Below are 17,065 nucleotides of genomic sequence, written 5' to 3'. Positions count from 1 at the left end.
CTGACGTCACACGAACCTAACCCTTTATATATATATATATATATATATATATATATATATATATATATATATATATATATATATATATATATATATATATATAGAGAGAGAGAGAGAGAGAGATTAAGGATCAAATGAGGACTCATTCTTAGGTGAGGACTAATCTTGTGAGTTCGTTTATTTATTTCGATGGCCCAGATTTGATTTTCAAAGATGACATCGATTGATCTTTTTTGTTAAAGTTGGGTAGTAGTGTCTTTTTCTTTTTTTTTTTTTAAGTATGAACGCATGTGTAATCCTTGCCTTAATTGGTTTCCTATTTGTTTGGATCACCACCGTTGCGATTTGGAGCCGCGATTTCTTCACCATTGATTGAGTGTTCGCCCATGCAATGTAATCGGTATTTCTTTATTTTTTTCGCTCGTTCTTTTGAATATAATATTGCATATATTTGGATGGTCGTGTATACGTACAAATGCCTGAATAGTACGATTGTGCATTTGTGTCATCGTGTGTGCTGGTTGTGTAACCTAGTGTTGTAAGTTATGCATTGTAGGCTGGTGAGTTGTGCATTAGTGCACATAGTTCAGTTCATCGTAGGACATTGAGATGTCAACTGTAGAATTTTTAGGTGGTGTTTGAATGCACAACTATAGACTTACCGATGCACAATACTCTGTATAGGAATGCACAATATTTTGTATAGTAATGCACAGATTCTAATAATACTAATTTACCCATAAATTTATATTTTTTAATATTTTAAAGAGAATTGTTTCTTAATCCATGTGATTTGTTCCTTTTAATCTCAACCATGCTTTATTCTGATTTAATGGTCTAGATTAGTCCTCACGTTCTCACCTAAGGTTAGGTCCTCACTTGATCGTCACCCGGGACTAGGGTGAGGATCAAGTGAGGACCTAACCTAGGTGAGGACGTTAGAAAATGCGGCGGATCTGTCCTGTGTGACGGAGTTCCAGAATACACCAACAGTGTTAACAATAAGCACCAACAGTGTAAGGGAAACACACCTCAATGAAATACAAAAATACACCAAAAATACAGCACACCCAAAAAATACACCATATATCTCACTACTCCTAATATTGTATTTCAGAACACAGTATGGTGCTTTTATTTACACCTAATGGTGTATTTTTTGTGATGCGTACCTAATTTGTGTGTATTTTGTGGTGCATTTTCTAATGTTGATGGTGTGTATTTGCTTAACTATTGTGACACCGCACCGCCGCACAGGAAGGGTCCACCGCACCTGAACCTTCATATATATATATATATATATATATATATATATATATATATATATATATATATATATATATATATATATATATATATATATATATATCAAATGCGGTAATAGGCTTCAAGTGCGGAGATGGGATTTATTCTCAGCCCTTGATCTAATCAAAATCAAAAGCCTAGATTGAAGTATAGATGAAAAAAATAGGGTGGCATTTTGGTCTTTTTGCATCTAGGTTAATTTAAGGTACGTGATTTTCCATTTTAAGATGCGTTGTTTTAGTGCTTAAGGTGCATGGTTTCTATGTTGTGTGCTTAAGGTGCATGGTTTCTATGTTGTGTACTTAAGGTGCGTCAGTTGTTGAAACTTTAGGTGCGCCGGTCTAAAGCTTTTGCTGTGTGATTTTCCTTCTTAAAGTGCATGATTATTATGCTTAAGGTGCGTCAAGTGTTGAAACTTAAAGTGCGTCGCCTAAAGTACTTGAAATATATATATATATATATATATATATATATATATATATATATATATATATATATAGAGGCGGGTTCAGGTGCGGCAGTGTCTTACGGTGCGGTTATTTCTTACGGTGCGGCAACACCAATAGTTCACCAAATATGCACCATCAACGTTAGGAAATACACCACACAAAACAGAGTAAACAGAGCCCTGCATCACCAAACACACACCATTAGGTGTGAGTAAAAACACCAAACACTGTTCGGAAATACACCATTGGGGGTGGTGAGTTATATGGTGTGTTTTTTTGAGTCTGTGGTGTATTTTGTGATGTTTTATTACATTTCATTGGGGTGTGTTTTTATTACACTGTTGGTGCATATTGTTAACACTGTTGATGTATTCTGGAATTTGACCGTACCATCGCACCGTAAGACCCCGCCGCATATGAGCGCTCTTTTATATATATATATATATATATATATATATATATATATATATATATATATATATATATATATATACAAATCATTGAAATACATAATATTGATGCAGGTCTCGAGTATAGAGGTTCATAAAAGTAAGCATCTCTTGGGGAATGGAAAAGACTGAAGCAATGACGTCATCTATAAACATACTCAGTTAATTGCTTAATACTTGGCGGCGTGCTTTGTCGTTTCTGCCATGTGTAACACATCTTTGAATACTGTAATACCAACTTCAACTTTTTTTTTTTAAAAATTTTTTTAATCTTAAAGTGATGTCATAGTTTTACGTTTTTCTCCACTTTAGGTATCTTAATTCTTAAAGAATTGAATTTTATCTTCTCTTTAACTAGAGTAGAGTTGAATTTTTTTTGAATGATTGTTCCGGAGCTCTCTTACATGTACTCTAAAATCTTACCCTCTCAAATTTACTTCGTGATATGAGGGGTACTTATAGAGTGTATTTTTTATGTGGACCACTATAAATATATTTACATCACCCGTGTGCGCATCTGCACAAAGGTGTGTGCATTGCGACCTGTGTAGTTTTAACCACCTAGACATAGTGCACAAATCGTTCACATACGTGTATAGGTGTGTGCTTCCCCCTGTAAACCACGACTTAGTCACCATACAATGTTGCATTAGAGAGATTAAGGCCACACATTAGTAAATTTATGACATTTCAAGCTCGTACAATTCTGGTAACATAATCCAATACGTCTTGCTTAGATCTCTAAAAATAATTGAACCATCCGATATGGCATACGTGCACACAAGTCATACCCTTCAGTACCTGTGTGCACAAGTACACATTTCTGTGTGCACGCGGCCTTGTTAGTGTACTTCCCATATTGCAGACTAAATTTCAAACCAACAACTGTAGCCTTCAATTTATTTAATTATGAGTCAGTTCAATAAGCAAACAAATTGCAGTCTATTTTCTACGCATTCTAAATACTTGTATAATAGTCTTTTTTATTGCTATTAAAAGTACGTCAGTTTAGTTTTCTGATTGTGCTATTTTGTCTGGAGTTGACTAAGCGTCGACTCCTTTTACAGGCCTCCAGTCAACCCTAAACACCCAATATTTTACCGACTCCCTTTTTAGGCGTCTAACTCCAAGTGAACTAACTTGTACTTCATTATTTGTCACCCTTTTGTACAAAGGGGCCAGCCATTGCGACTAATCGCCAAGCTCTAAAGAGCCGAGTGGCCAAGTGCTTTAATGATCGAGAGGTTGATCATTTTAGTATCTTGTAAAAATTTAGACATCAAAATTAAATAAAAAGCATCTGTACGAGATGTGTCCCCTTGCAGGGGTATGGTCTGGGCCAATTACTCCCTCAGTCCCGAAATGCTTGTCCTATTCTCTTTTTGCACAGAATTTTAGGCAGCTAAGCAAAAGCAATTTACCTTCCAATTTTGCCCCTCTTATTACTTTCTGTTACCAGACACTCAATAACTAATAACCCATTAAAGACTAAAACACACCATACAATTCTTCAGAGTAAAACACACCACACAATTCTTCTTCTTCTCTCCCTTTATCTTTAGCTATATTTTTCTGGGTCAATTTTTTTTTCAGATAAAAATTCTAAAATTCTTTCTTCCATGGAGACATACGCATCGCCATACTCATAAGAATTCTAAAATTCTACATCGCCATGGGAAGATATTGAAGATATGCATCGCCTAATTTCGTAGACATTTCAACACATGAATATGGAGTTTTGATGAAATTGGAGCATGGGTTCTGCAATCTTTCAATCAATTTAAAAAATTGATACTAATATTAGTGTTCTACCCTCAATCTATGGAGTTTTCTTGAGAATATTGACTTTAAGATTAAAACTTTTGAAAAATTATTCTTAGTTCTCCTTCAATCTAGGTTTTTTTTTTCCTTTTTTAAAAAAAAAAAAAAATTGATTGAATCTCAAATCCTACAAATTGAAATACAAAGCACGAAGAAAATCTGTAATTTTGAATCTCCTTTTTTTTTTCCTCTTTTTATTTATTTATTTTTTATTTTTACAGAGTACTCAATTTTCTCAATTTTGATGAGTATACATAGCACTCGTTTTTATAGTCTGTAATTCTCAAAAAAAAAAAATTATGTACTACTCTGTAGTTTCTATCTATATATGCAATAAGCAACCCAAGATTGAGAAAAAATAGTGGCAAAATTTTCCGCCAATTTTTGATATGACATTTACAGATTAAAATACTCTATTTTGTTTACCTTTTAGTCAATAGATTACTTAGTACTCTGTATATATAGAGTGTTTGTAGGAAGCCTTTTTGATTTCTTTCTCAGAGTACTTCATAACAGAGAGGTTTTCTATATTTAAAAAAAAAATTGTATGCTAAAGGACTCTATACCTGAAGAGAGTTCTAATGGTGTTCACTTAGGCATGAGATGTTTCAAGGATAAGAGGAATGTTATTTTTGAAACTTTGTTAAAACACAGTGTGGATGGAAAAGTAAAATATGGTTCAATCAAAGTTGTTGCAAATATGTACTCTGCTTCTACAAGAACTGTTAGTAGAATATGGAAAAAAGGGATTGCATGTGTTGCAAATGGTGTTCCAGTTAACATTTCTTTAAACTTGTCAGGTAATGTTGGAAGGAAAAGCATTGCGATTAATCCCGAAGATGTTGCTAGAATCCCGTTGAATCGCCGGACAACAATTCGTTCTATGGCTAGTGCACTAAGCATGTAAAAAACAAGCCTTCACCGGAGAGTTAAAGATGGATCTTTGAAATCCCACTCAAATGCTATCAAGCCTATGTTAATAGAGGAAAATAGGAAGGTAAGATTGCAATTCTGCATATCTATGATTGAATCAAGTTCGCCTCATAATAATCCATGTTTCATAGATATGTATGACCGTGTGCATATAGATGAAAAATGGTTTTTCCTCTCAAGAACTTCTCAAAAATATTACTTGCAGCCCAATGAAGATGAACCATATCGTACTTGTAAAAGTAAAAAATTTATAACAAAAGTTATGTTTCTTTGTGCTGTTGCTCGCCCTCAGTTTGATTTAGAAAGAAACGAAATGTTTGATGGGAAAATTGGGATGTTCTCATTTGTTTATAAAGAACCAACTAAGCGTAGAAGTAAGAACCGGGAAGATGGAACCTTAGAAACTAAGCCTATCGAATCTGTAAATAAAGAAGTTACAAGAAAATGGTTGATTGACTATGTATTGCCTGCAATACGAGCAAAATGGCCTCCAAGTAGTTCAAAGACTATATATATTCAACAAGATAATGCAAGGCCACATATTACTATGAATGATGCTGAATTTTTGGAGGCTGCAAAGAAAGATGGCTTTGATATTCACTTAACTTGTCAGCCTCCAAACAGTCCAGACATGAATGTATTGGATCTTGGGTTTTTTAGAGCTCTTCAATCTTTGCAACATCAATAAGCTCCTCGCAATGTGGATGGACTAGTTGCTGCTACTCTTAAAGCCTTTAATGAGATTTCAGTAGAAAGTCTCAGTAATGATTTTCTTAACATTGCAACTATGTATGGTTGAAGTTATGAAAAAGTTCGGAGGGAACAATTATAAGCTACCACACATAAATAAGCAAAAGTTAGCACGGGAAGGCCTATTACCTACCACTATTTCTTGTGATTCAGAAGTCCTAACTGAAGCAATTTCAAGTCTCTAGCAGTAAAGTACTGAAAATGAGGTTGTTCGGTATGACGTGTACTTGTAGTTGTATTTTTGGTGAACATTTGTTTCTAGCACTGCTTTGCTTTTGTAATGTACTGTATTTTGTTTGAAGTGTATGGCAGGAGACACTACGATGATTATAGTCTATTTTGCTCATTTTGTATAAATTGATCAATGTAATCTATTTAAGGGTTGCAATGCTTTTTAAAAATGCTTGTGTATTGTGTAATTAGTGCAAAATTTAATCTGTTCATCAGGAGGATTGTAATTAAGTGTTGCAATGCCTTTTTAAATGCTTATCCATTGTATAAATTGATATTCATATAATCTATTTTAAGTGTTGCAGAATGTACAAAGAAGCAGTCTCAGGTCCAGAATGGAATGATTTTTCTTAGTTTACTTTTTACTACTCCAATGGTCTCAAAGGATAGCAACAACCCCTTCACTAGCAAATGCACCATCAAATTCACTTCCCTTTACTTCTTAATTTTGCAGGTTTTATTGTTAGCAACATTCTGTTTCTTGCTTCTTGTGCTTCAGATCCTTTGCTTCCTTTCTTTTTCAGATATACAATTGCTCGAGCTATAGTAACTATTGTTGATGGATTCTTAGAAATGTGCAGTGCTCTACTTATGTTTATAACCCTTTTAAAATCAACTCATCGAATAATCGATACTTTGAACGTTCATAACTGGTTTATCAAATAACGAAAATTTTTTGATCGGAAATTTATCAATTAAAACTATTTTAGAGTAACCGATAATTGGTCAGAAATATTTTTTGATCGATTCGATATCGATTATTGATTTTGTCATTTTTTCGGTAAGAATGCTCACCACTAATTTAGCTCTCATAACCCTTTTAAATAACCCTTTTAAAATTAATTCATCGAATAATCGAAATTTTGAACGTTCACAATTGGTTTATCAAATAACGAAAAAATTTTAACCGCAAATTTATCAATTAAAACTAATACGGAGTAACCGATAATTGATCGAATTTTTTTTTATTGATTCGATATCGGTTATTGATTTCGTCATTTTTTTCCCGTTAAGAATGTTCACCACTAATTTAGCTCTCATAACCCTTTTAAAATAATTCATCAAATAATCAAAATTTTGAACGTTCACAATTGGTTTATCAAATAACGGAAATTTTTTGACCACAAATTTATCAACTTAAACTAATACGAAGTAACCGATAATTGATCAAATTTTTTTTATCGATTCGATATCGGTTTATTGATTTCGTCTTTTTTTTTTTTTTTTTTGTCTGGTAAGAATGTTCACCACTAATTTAGCTCTCATAACCCATTTAAAATCAATTTATCAAATAATCAAAATTTTGAATGTTCATAATTTGTTTATCAAATAACGAATTTTTTCCACAAATTTATCAATTAAAACTAATACGGAGTAACCGATAATTGATCTAATTTTTTTTTATCGATTCGATATCGGTTGTTGATTTCGTCATTTTTTTCGGTAAGAATGCTCATCACTAATTTAGCTCATCAAGAATGAAAGATTTAAATTGAAAAACAAAATTATCTTGGTTGTTTAAATAAAGAATAGAAAAGTAGGTAAAATGAATAAAAATAGTCTTATCATTTTTACTACAATATGTACTAGATAGTTCAAAGTACAATAAATTAACATAAAAGTACGAAATATATATAGGGGCAAATTTGGAAAAGTATAATGATAGTGGTGTTTAATTTTGGAAAGTGGACAACATTATGGGAAAAACTAAAAAGGAAAGTAAGACAGAAAAATGGGACGGATGAAGTATTAAAATATATATCCTAAGTTAGTTCACTCCTACTTTCTATGAGACAGTCCGTCAGCGTTTCACGTTCTCCAGCCTGCATAAATTCAAAGAAGACTAGTAAAAATCAACCAACCGTCCCGCGTTCGGGGGGGTGACTGGCTACTCAGTTTTACCGCACCATTTTACGGCCTGGCTGAGACCCAAGCTCAATTGTTTTGCTCAATCTCAACATGGTTCGTCTCGAACCTTTACTCGGTCAATTACTCAAAGGTCAATCTGAGACCTTAACCCCTTGGACCATTTAAACGGATAGCCAAGACCGAGGTTTGCTCAAATTACTCAAAGGTCAATCCGAGACCTTAACCCATTGGACCATTCAAAGACCAAGGTTTGCTCAAATTACTCAAAGGTCAATCTGAGACTTTAACCCCTTGGACCATTTAAACGGAAGGCCAAGACCGAGGTTTGCTCAAATTACTCAAAGGTCAATCCAAGACCTTAACCCATTGGACCATTCAAAGGGCTAGCCAAGACCTGGGTTTACTCACTCATTTTGCTCAAACCATTTATAAGGCTGGCTAAACCTGAACTCACGCAGACTAGTTTAAAGAGCTGGTTAGACCACCCGAGTCAGTCTTGACTCGACCGGCAACTTGATCGACCAGGAGGTTTTTCTTCATCTTTTTGTTTTTAGTACAATAAATATTACAATTATGTACATCATAAGGCACACGCTACAAAATAAATCACGAAGTTAAGAACACCACTCAGATAGTTTTCCTAGAGCTATTTCCGTGAAGCAGTCTGCCACTGCTCATTATTCCATGCGAGTGCACAGTCAAGAGATACTAGTAGAATGAATAGTCTAGGCTCCCTCCAACTAATGGGTTTTTAGTGGGTTTAAATGAGAAAATAAATAGGTGATTAATAGGTTTCATGGGTAATAATGGGGGAGATTTAATAGGGTAATGAATGAGTAATAAAAGGTAATTATTTGAGGGTTATGGAGGGGTTTTGGGTAATTTAACTAGGGTTTCAAAACTGACTGGTTGGTCACGTGAGTGTTGATTGTCGAGTCTGAGTGTCACGCCCAATTGGTTGCTAGGTGGTCCAACCGGGTACCCCATGCTTGGTATCCATCAGTTATCATTTTTCACAAAGTCACTATACGGAGAAACTAATAAAGAAGTTCAATAGTTTTGATGTAACCTCAACAAAAATCTCATATGATCCTAGTATAAAATTGTCAAAAAATATGGAGATAAGAGTATCTCAAGAAGAATATGTAAAAGTAATCAAATGCCTAATATTTTAATAAACTATACTATACATGATATTTCTTTTGCAGTGAATAAACTCATTCGCTATACACACAACCCAAGTGATTCACACTGGAAAGCACTGAAACGAGTGCTTCAGTACATCAAAGGTGCAATGGACTAGGGTCTTGAGTATACAGGATTTCCAGCAGTAATGGAGGGGTTCTGTGATGCACATTGGGTCCATAACAGTGAGGATGTTAGCTCCTCCAATGGATGTGTTTTGATGAGTGCCAAAGATACATCTTTCTAGGGGTCAACTTGGGGTTATTTAGTCTTAATTGGTGTTCTTTGTGTTTGATTGAGATGCTATTTGATGCAAATTTGTATAATTGAGGTACATGGAGTAACGGTGAGTGTATTTTGGTGTTTTATAGGATTTTGGGCTGAATTAAAAGCATTTGGACAAGATTTGGAGCATAATTGGAAGAAGTCCCACAACAGCAAGGATCACAACCGAGTCCACGCTCATGGAACTGGATGTGGAAAAATATCAGAGAGTTGCATGCCAAGATCCACGCTCGTGATTTAATGTTCCAACGATGCACGACGGGAATCACGATCATGGATCACGTCGTGCATCCTGGGCGCGAAGTATTTAAGTGATTGATGAAGTTGACTTTACATTTAGACTTTAGTTTTTCTTTTCCACTTTTCGTCACATCCCTACAAAATCTCCAATTTTTTAGAGAGAAAGTAGCTCTAGTGTTCTAAGTGAATTGACAACTCATCTTGATCTTGGAGCTTTTTCTTGCTTGATTGGATATCTTGTTGGATTGATTGTAATTGCTCTTGAAGCTAAATAAATTTCCTACATTTTGATAAGTGCTTATTTGTCTATATTTTCCCCCTTTCACTAAGCCATTTTGCTTATAGACCATTCCAAATTTCATAAGATTATGATTAAATTGTGTTATTTTGCAAGGAGTTTTGTTTGGAAACAAAGATGAGTATTTTCAGGCATTTTGGTGGACATTGGAGTCAAATGGAGCATTTTGGATGCATTAGGAGTCCATGGGAGCCAAGGAGAAGCTATGGAGATGGGCAAAACACTTCCATGGAAGCCTAAGGGTGGTGGTTTGAATGGTCTTGGTCATTTGAGCAAACCAAAGCAAAAGAGAAGCAAAAGATCAATGCATTGCAATTCCCGTCCTGCACGTCGACGTCATAGTATTTGGATCATATCTTCAGCTACAAATGTCCATTTGAAGTGATTCTTATGTCATTGGAAAGCTAACTTGAAGGGCTACAACTTTGATTCAAGAACCAAATGCTAATCCAAACGTTTCGAGGGTGAAAATGACCTAGAAGACAGACTCAGTGCACAGACAGTGCACACTGCCTTGTGGCCACGGGTCTGGCCACGCCCGTGGCCACTGGGCAGTACACACTGCCTTTCTGGCCACAGGTGAAGCCACGCCTGTGGCCACACCAGTGGCCAGGCCTCTGCAACTTTTCTTAGCTCGTTTTTGCTCATTTAAAAGGGGATTTTTGACCCCAAAAACATATCTTTCACTTCCTTTCATTTCCTTAGCTTAGATTAGTCTAGTATTTCATCTCTAACTCATCTACAAAGCTTGTAATCATGGATTGGAATGGGATTCAACCACAAAATCTTCATCTTCAATAGAGAAGTTTCTTACTCTTCTTTTTAAGCTTTTGTGCAATGTTTATGATACTTTCTTGTGCTTTGTTGTTATTTATGTTTATGAAGTGTGAGTAGTTCATTTTTGGGCTTGGATTAGGGTGATATTGCCAACCTAGATGCTAAATAGGTGATTATTGCATAAGGGGGAAGAACCCTAACCTAGGGTTCATTTGTTTGAGTTGGTTTTTTGTTGAATCTTGCTAATATTTGGTACGTAACTCTTATTAGCTTGCTTTTGGATAGTTCTTCTCCACAATGAAAGTTGGGTGAAGAACTTAAGCCTCATCTTTCTCAAATCCCATTTTCTTTCTATGAAAATAGGGAAGAATTGGGGGCCTAAATGCTTATGTGCTTTAAGAGCTAGGACTTGATACACCATGAAAGTGGGGCAAGCCTTGCTCTAATCCTTGTTCTTTAGCTTATGAAAATGGCTTTAAGCTAGGATTTTTATGTGCTTTGCCCTTATGCTCCCTTGGTTGATGTTCTCCCCTAATCCCTAAGTTGTTAAAGCATCTAGAAGGCAACATCCCCTAATTTGAGCCCATCTTTTATCATTGTGTTTACTTGTGTTTAAATTGCATTGTCTTAACTAGATTTTTAGCCTTTAATTGTTGACTTTACCCAACCCTGAATTTGAATTTGCTTGGATTCTTGTGGGCTCCAATACTTTGGTGCCTAGAATTTTAGTTGTCACTGAAGTACGTGCCATAATCCCAATCCCTTGCGGAACGACAATTTACACCCGTTACTCACCATCTCTTTCCCGTACATCAACTTTTTGGCGCCGTTGCCGTGGATTGGTTTATTTGGTTGTATTGTGTGATTGCTTTTTCTTTCTAGCATTAGAGTTAGTGAACTCGAAGGAGATCAAGTTTTTATTTTCTTTTATTTTCTTTTGTTAATTTGTTTTAAATTGTGACTAAGTGCTTCCAAAGTTGTCTTTGCTTGAGTTTGGTTGTAGGTACTTCTCTTGGTGCATGCAAACTAGGTCTAAAGGGAGCCAAGACCTTCACCCTTTCAACCAAGAACTCTCTAGGGAGCTAAGGAGACAAAGAAGAGACTTGCTCGGTTGGTTGAAGGAGTTTGGATCATTGGAGATAAACATGGAGACGGGTGACACTAGCAATCCCGGTCAAATCTCTCCCAATGATACAAGCACCCAACATAGCCCGACAAGAGGAATTCAATGAAGCTCATGTTAATGTCTCTCAAGTGCCAATTGCTCCCGTTCAAATACCGGCACAAAACTTCATGGCAAATCATAATGTCAATCCTTATGTTGGAGGAGGAATGGGGTTTCCACAAGCTCAATACCCATTTTATCCTAACATGAATCAAGGGGGCATTCCTCAAGGGTATGGGCAACCTCAACAACAACAACAAGGCCAAGGGGTTGGTATGCAAAATCTTCTTCACCAAATGAACCCCAACTTTGCCAATCCTATATTCAACATGCCTCAAAACTTTCCACAAGGAGTTCCTCCTATTTTCTATCAAGGTGTTCCACAAAGACAACCCATGGCGGCCCATCTAGCTCCGGAGTTTGAAGAAGAGGATTGCATTGTTTACCCGGGGGTGGATGCCAATAATTTTGAACTCAAGACTTCTCTTATCCAAATGGTTCAAGCCAATCAATTTGGAGGTTCAAGGGTTGAGGATCCTAAGGCTCATGTTGTCCACTTTGATCGGATTTGCCAAACAATCAAGATGAATGGGATTCCTAGTGATGCAATCAAGTTGAGGCTATTCCCTTTTTCATTGAGAGACCAAGCATTGAGTTGGCTCAATTCCTTTCCGGCCAACCACTTTACAACTTGGGAACAACTTTACAAGGCCTTCATGCAAGAGTATTGCCCTCCTTCCAAGACCGCCAAATTGAAGAAACAAATTCAAAATTTCCAACAATTTGGAAATGAGAATTTGTATGAAGCTTGGAAAAGATTTAAGGAGTTGAGGAGACAATGTCCAAAGAATTTGCTAACTCCGGGGGATTTCATCTCATCCTTTTATGAGAGATTGTTGGATAGCTCAAAAACCATTCTTGACACATCTTCATTTGGAGGCATTTTTATTGATATTGGTCCGGAGTATGGTGAACAATTGATTGAGAGGATCACTTCCAACACGGCATATTGGTATGATGAAAGAAGTGACCCACCCAAGAAAGAAAAAACCGCCGGGATGTTTGAGGTTGAAGAAAAGATGGCCATGCAAGCTCAATTGGATTCAATTCAACACATGCTCAAGAATATGATGCAAGCTCCAAAGCAAAATGTGCAAGCGGTAACTCAAACTCTTCCTCAAGCATCCTACATGTCTACTCCTTATTCCTTGCCACAAGCTACTTACAATTCTCCCGGTTCTCAAAGCATGGCAATGGTAGCCTGTTGTGCTACATGTGGTGGAGCTCATGCTTCTCAAGCTTGTCTATTGTTGGACCCTAGTGGTCAAAGCTCTTTACCAAACATGGAGCAAGTGGATATGATTGGGTACTCTAGACCTCAAAATCAAGGGCAAGGATATGGAAATTATGGTCAACAAGGAAGAAATCAATGTGGGTATTCTTGGAACAATCAAGGTGTGCAAGTAAGAAATCCACCTCCAGGTTTTCAAGGAAATCAAGGAAATAGAGGTGGAAATCAATAGAATCAACAATGGAGAGGAAACCAAGGACATGGGCAACAAAATCAAGGACTTGGGAACAATCAAATTCAACAAGGATCTTCCCAATCTTCTCAAGATGCGGACATGAAGACATTAATGAATATGATGATGTCTCAAATTAGCAAGTTGCAATCCCAAATGGAGAATCTACAAGCCCAAAATCAAGGAGGAGGCACTGAAGGGTCTACACAAGCCTCATCTTCTAGTGGTAGACTTCCGGCTAACACCGAAAATCCTAGAAATCATGTCAACGCCATCACCACTAGAAGTGGAAAATCTTTGAAAGATCCACATTTCCCTTCTAATGATCTTACACTTGAAGAAGATGTTGAGAAAGATGAAGATGAAGAAAGGCCAAATGAAGAGGAAATTGAAAAAATTCTTGAAAGTGAAAATGATGATGAACCTCTAATTCAAAGAAACAAGTCAAAAGGGAAGGAGCCAATTCAAGAAGGAACCAACTCAAGTAAGAAGAATGTGAACAAGGGTAAGTAAATAGATGACTCGGTGATTCCTTGCAACTTGTTGCCATTTCCACAAAGGTTGTGGAAAACAAAAGAAACCGAGAGAGAAAACAAGTTTAAAACAATGCTTGATAAGTTGGAGATTTCTATGCCCTTTGTGGAAGCCATTACTCAAATACCTTCATACAAAAAATTCTTGAAGGATATTTTGAGTAACAAGAAGAGATTGGAGAAGAGTGCGGTAGTGGACCTTAGTGAGGGAGCTTTGACATGTGCCGTTCTCCAAAAGAATTTGCCTCCTAAGTTGAAAGATCCGGGAAGTTTTTCTATCCCTTGCATTGTTGGAGGATTTGTGGTGAGCCATGCTTTGTGTGATCTTGGGGCTAGTGTGAGCCTTATGCCATACTCTCTATGCAAGAGGCTCAATCTTGGAGAGCCCAAGCCCACTACCATGACACTCCAAATGGCGGACCGTTCCATCAAGCGCCCGGTGGGAGTACTTGAAGATATCCCGGTCATGATTGATTAATACTACATCCCGGGAGATTTCGTGATTCTTGACATAGAGGAGGATGCCAAGGTTCCAATAATCCTTGGTAGACCATTTCTAGTCACCGCCGGGGCAATCATAGATGTCAAAAGAGGGAAGCTTGTGATGGAGGTAGCCGACCATAAAATTGAGTTTGACATCTTCAAGATGGCCAAACACCAACCTTCTTACATTGATGAGTGCAACATGGTGGAAGCCATAGAAGAATGTGTTGGAGAGGTGCTTGGGATTGGAGGAGATAATCAAGGAAGCTCTCTTGTGGGAAATTTCTTTGAAAAGTTGGGAGAGTGCACCCAAATCAAGGTGGACCTTGGCATGCAAGAGTGGAGAAGAAACTTTGAAAACATAACGGGAGCTCTTGCCATTCTTGAACCCCTTGGAGAGGAGCATGCCCCAAAGGTAGAATTAAAACCTTTACCTCCAAATCTCCGGTATGCTTTTCTTGGCTCTAACTCTACTTACCCGGTGATTATTAACTCTTCTTTGCACAATGATTAAATTGATAAATTGCTTAATGTGCTTAGAAAACATAGGAGGGTAATTGGGTACACAATTGGGGATTTGATTGGCATTGATCCTAAGTATTGCATGCATAGAATCTATTTAGAGGACAATGCCAAGCCCATTGTGGAGCCCCTTAGGAGGTTGAATCCTAACTTGAAAGATGTGGTAAAGAAAGAGATTATAAAGTTGCTTGAGTCCGACATTATATACCCTATTTCGGATAGCAAGTGGGTTAGTCCCATACATGTTGTTCCGAAAAAGGGCGGTATAACGATAATTGAAAATGAGAATAATGAGTTGATTCCTACTATACTTGTTACCGGGCACCGAATGTGCATTGATTATAGAAAATTGAACAAGTCTACTAGGAAGGATCACTATCCCCTCCCATTTATTGACCAATTGCTTGAAAGAATGTCCAAAAACAAATAATTTTGCTTCTTAGATAGATTTTCAGGATATTTTCAGATTTCTATCCACCCCGAGGACCAAGAGATGACCACCTTCACATGCCAATATGGCACCTTTGCCTTTAAAAGGATGTCATTTGGTTTGTGTAACGCGCCGGCCACTTTTTAAAGATGCATGATGGCTATTTTCTCCGAGTTGGTGGAAGAGATCATGGAGGTGTTCATGGATGACTTCTCCGTTTATGGGAAGTCATTTGATGAATGTTTAATCAATCTTGACAAAGTTTTGTGTAGGTGCAAAGAGGTGAATCTCGTGCTAAATTGGGAGAAGTGCCACTTCATGGCAACCGAAGGAATAGTTCTTGGGCACAAGGTCTCGGCAAGAGGAATTGAGGTGGACCCGGCAAAGATAGAAGTCATATCAAAATTGCCACCGCCGACCACCGTGAAGGGAGTGAGAAGTTTTCTTGGGCATGCCGGGTTCTATAGAAGATTCATAAAATATTTTTCCAAGCTTGCAAAGCCCCTTACTCATTTGCTTGCCAAAGATGTTGATTTTCATTTTGATGAGTCTTGCCTTGTAGCATTTGACAAGTTGAAGGAGGCCCTATGCCATGCTCTCATCATTCAACCCCCCGATTGGAGTCTCCCGTTTGAGTTAATGTGTGATGCAAGCGACTATGCGGTTGGGGCGGTGTTGTGCCAAAAGAGGAACCGGAGCTATCATGTGATCCACTATGCAAGGCATACACTTGATGAAGCCCAAGTGAATTATGCAACAACCGAGAAGGAGCTCCTAGCGGTGGTGTTTGCCATGGACAAATTCCGGTCTTATCTCATGGGAAGCAAGGTGATAGTTCACACCGATCATGCGGCTTTGAAGTATTTGTTCCAAAAGAAAGATGCCAAGCGGAGGTTGATCCGTTGGGTTCTTCTTCTTCAAGAGTTTGATTTGGAAATAAGAGACAAAAAAGGCTCCGAGAATGTTGTGGCGGACCACCTTTTAAGACTTGAAAGACACAAGGAAAATGAGTTGCCAATTGATGACTCATTCAAGGGAGAAACACTTTTCATTTTGAGTGAATTGGGAAGAAATTATGTGCCTTGGTTCGCGAACATTGTGAATTACCTTGTGAGCGGGTACATCCCAAAGGATTTCAATTTCAACAAGAAAAAGAGATTTTTGCATGATGTGAGAGATTACTTTTGGGATGAGCCCCTATTGTTTAAGAGATGTGCCGGTGGAATTGTGAGAAGGTGCATACCGGAGGAGGAATTTCTAAGTGTTTTGAGCCATTGCCACTCTTCACCATATGGAGGACACATGAGTGCCGACCGCATGGCTCTAAAAGTGCTACAATCCAGTTTATTTTGGCCTACTTTGTTTGCTACCGCTAGAGAGTTTGTGCGTAAGTGTGACAAATGCCAAAGGACCGGCAATATTGGAAGAAGACATGAGATGCCTCAAAAGGGTATACTTGAAATGGAGTTGTTTGATGTGTGGGGGATGGACTTCATGGGTCCATTTCCTCCTTCTTTTGGGAATGAGTATATCCTTGTAGCGGTGGATTATGTGTCAAAGTGGGTAGAAGCAATTGCAACTCCGAGGAATGACTCAAAGACCGTGCTCAAGTTTGTCGAGAAGAACATATTCTCCCGGTTTGGCATGCCAAGAGCTTTCATAACCGACAATGGCACACATTTTTGCAACAAGCTTTTGGAGAAACTTCTTCTCAAATATGGTATTCATCACCGGCTCTCTACGCCCTACCATTCACAAACTTGTGGGCAAGTAGAGTTGGCCAATAGGGAAATCAAATCTATTCTTGAAAAGGTTGT

The 17,065-nt window shown here is 37.5% G+C and overlaps 2 protein-coding genes across 2 annotated transcripts; both read left to right on the top strand.

Annotated features, from left to right (window-relative positions):
* Positions 1 to 5,090: 5,090 nt before the first annotated feature.
* LOC109152043 lies at positions 5,091 to 5,645 on the top strand. Its single transcript, XM_019299626.1, has one exon. It carries the CDS (start codon positions 5,091 to 5,093, stop codon positions 5,643 to 5,645), a length of 555 nt encoding a protein of 184 aa, XP_019155171.1.
* A 7,737-nt stretch (positions 5,646 to 13,382) lies between these two features.
* On the top strand, positions 13,383 to 14,291 carry LOC109152042. The gene is made up of 2 exons (XM_019299625.1): positions 13,383 to 13,785; positions 13,927 to 14,291. The coding sequence occupies exons 1-2, from the start codon at positions 13,383 to 13,385 to the stop codon at positions 14,289 to 14,291; spliced, it is 768 nt and encodes a 255-aa protein (XP_019155170.1).
* Positions 14,292 to 17,065: the final 2,774 nt, after the last annotated feature.

The sequence above is a fragment of the Ipomoea nil genome, unplaced genomic scaffold, assembly GCF_001879475.1.
Source record: "Ipomoea nil cultivar Tokyo-kokei standard unplaced genomic scaffold, Asagao_1.1 scaffold2360, whole genome shotgun sequence".
NCBI lineage: Eukaryota > Viridiplantae > Streptophyta > Magnoliopsida > Solanales > Convolvulaceae > Ipomoea > Ipomoea nil.
This window is presented reverse-complemented; position numbering and strand designations above follow the sequence as displayed.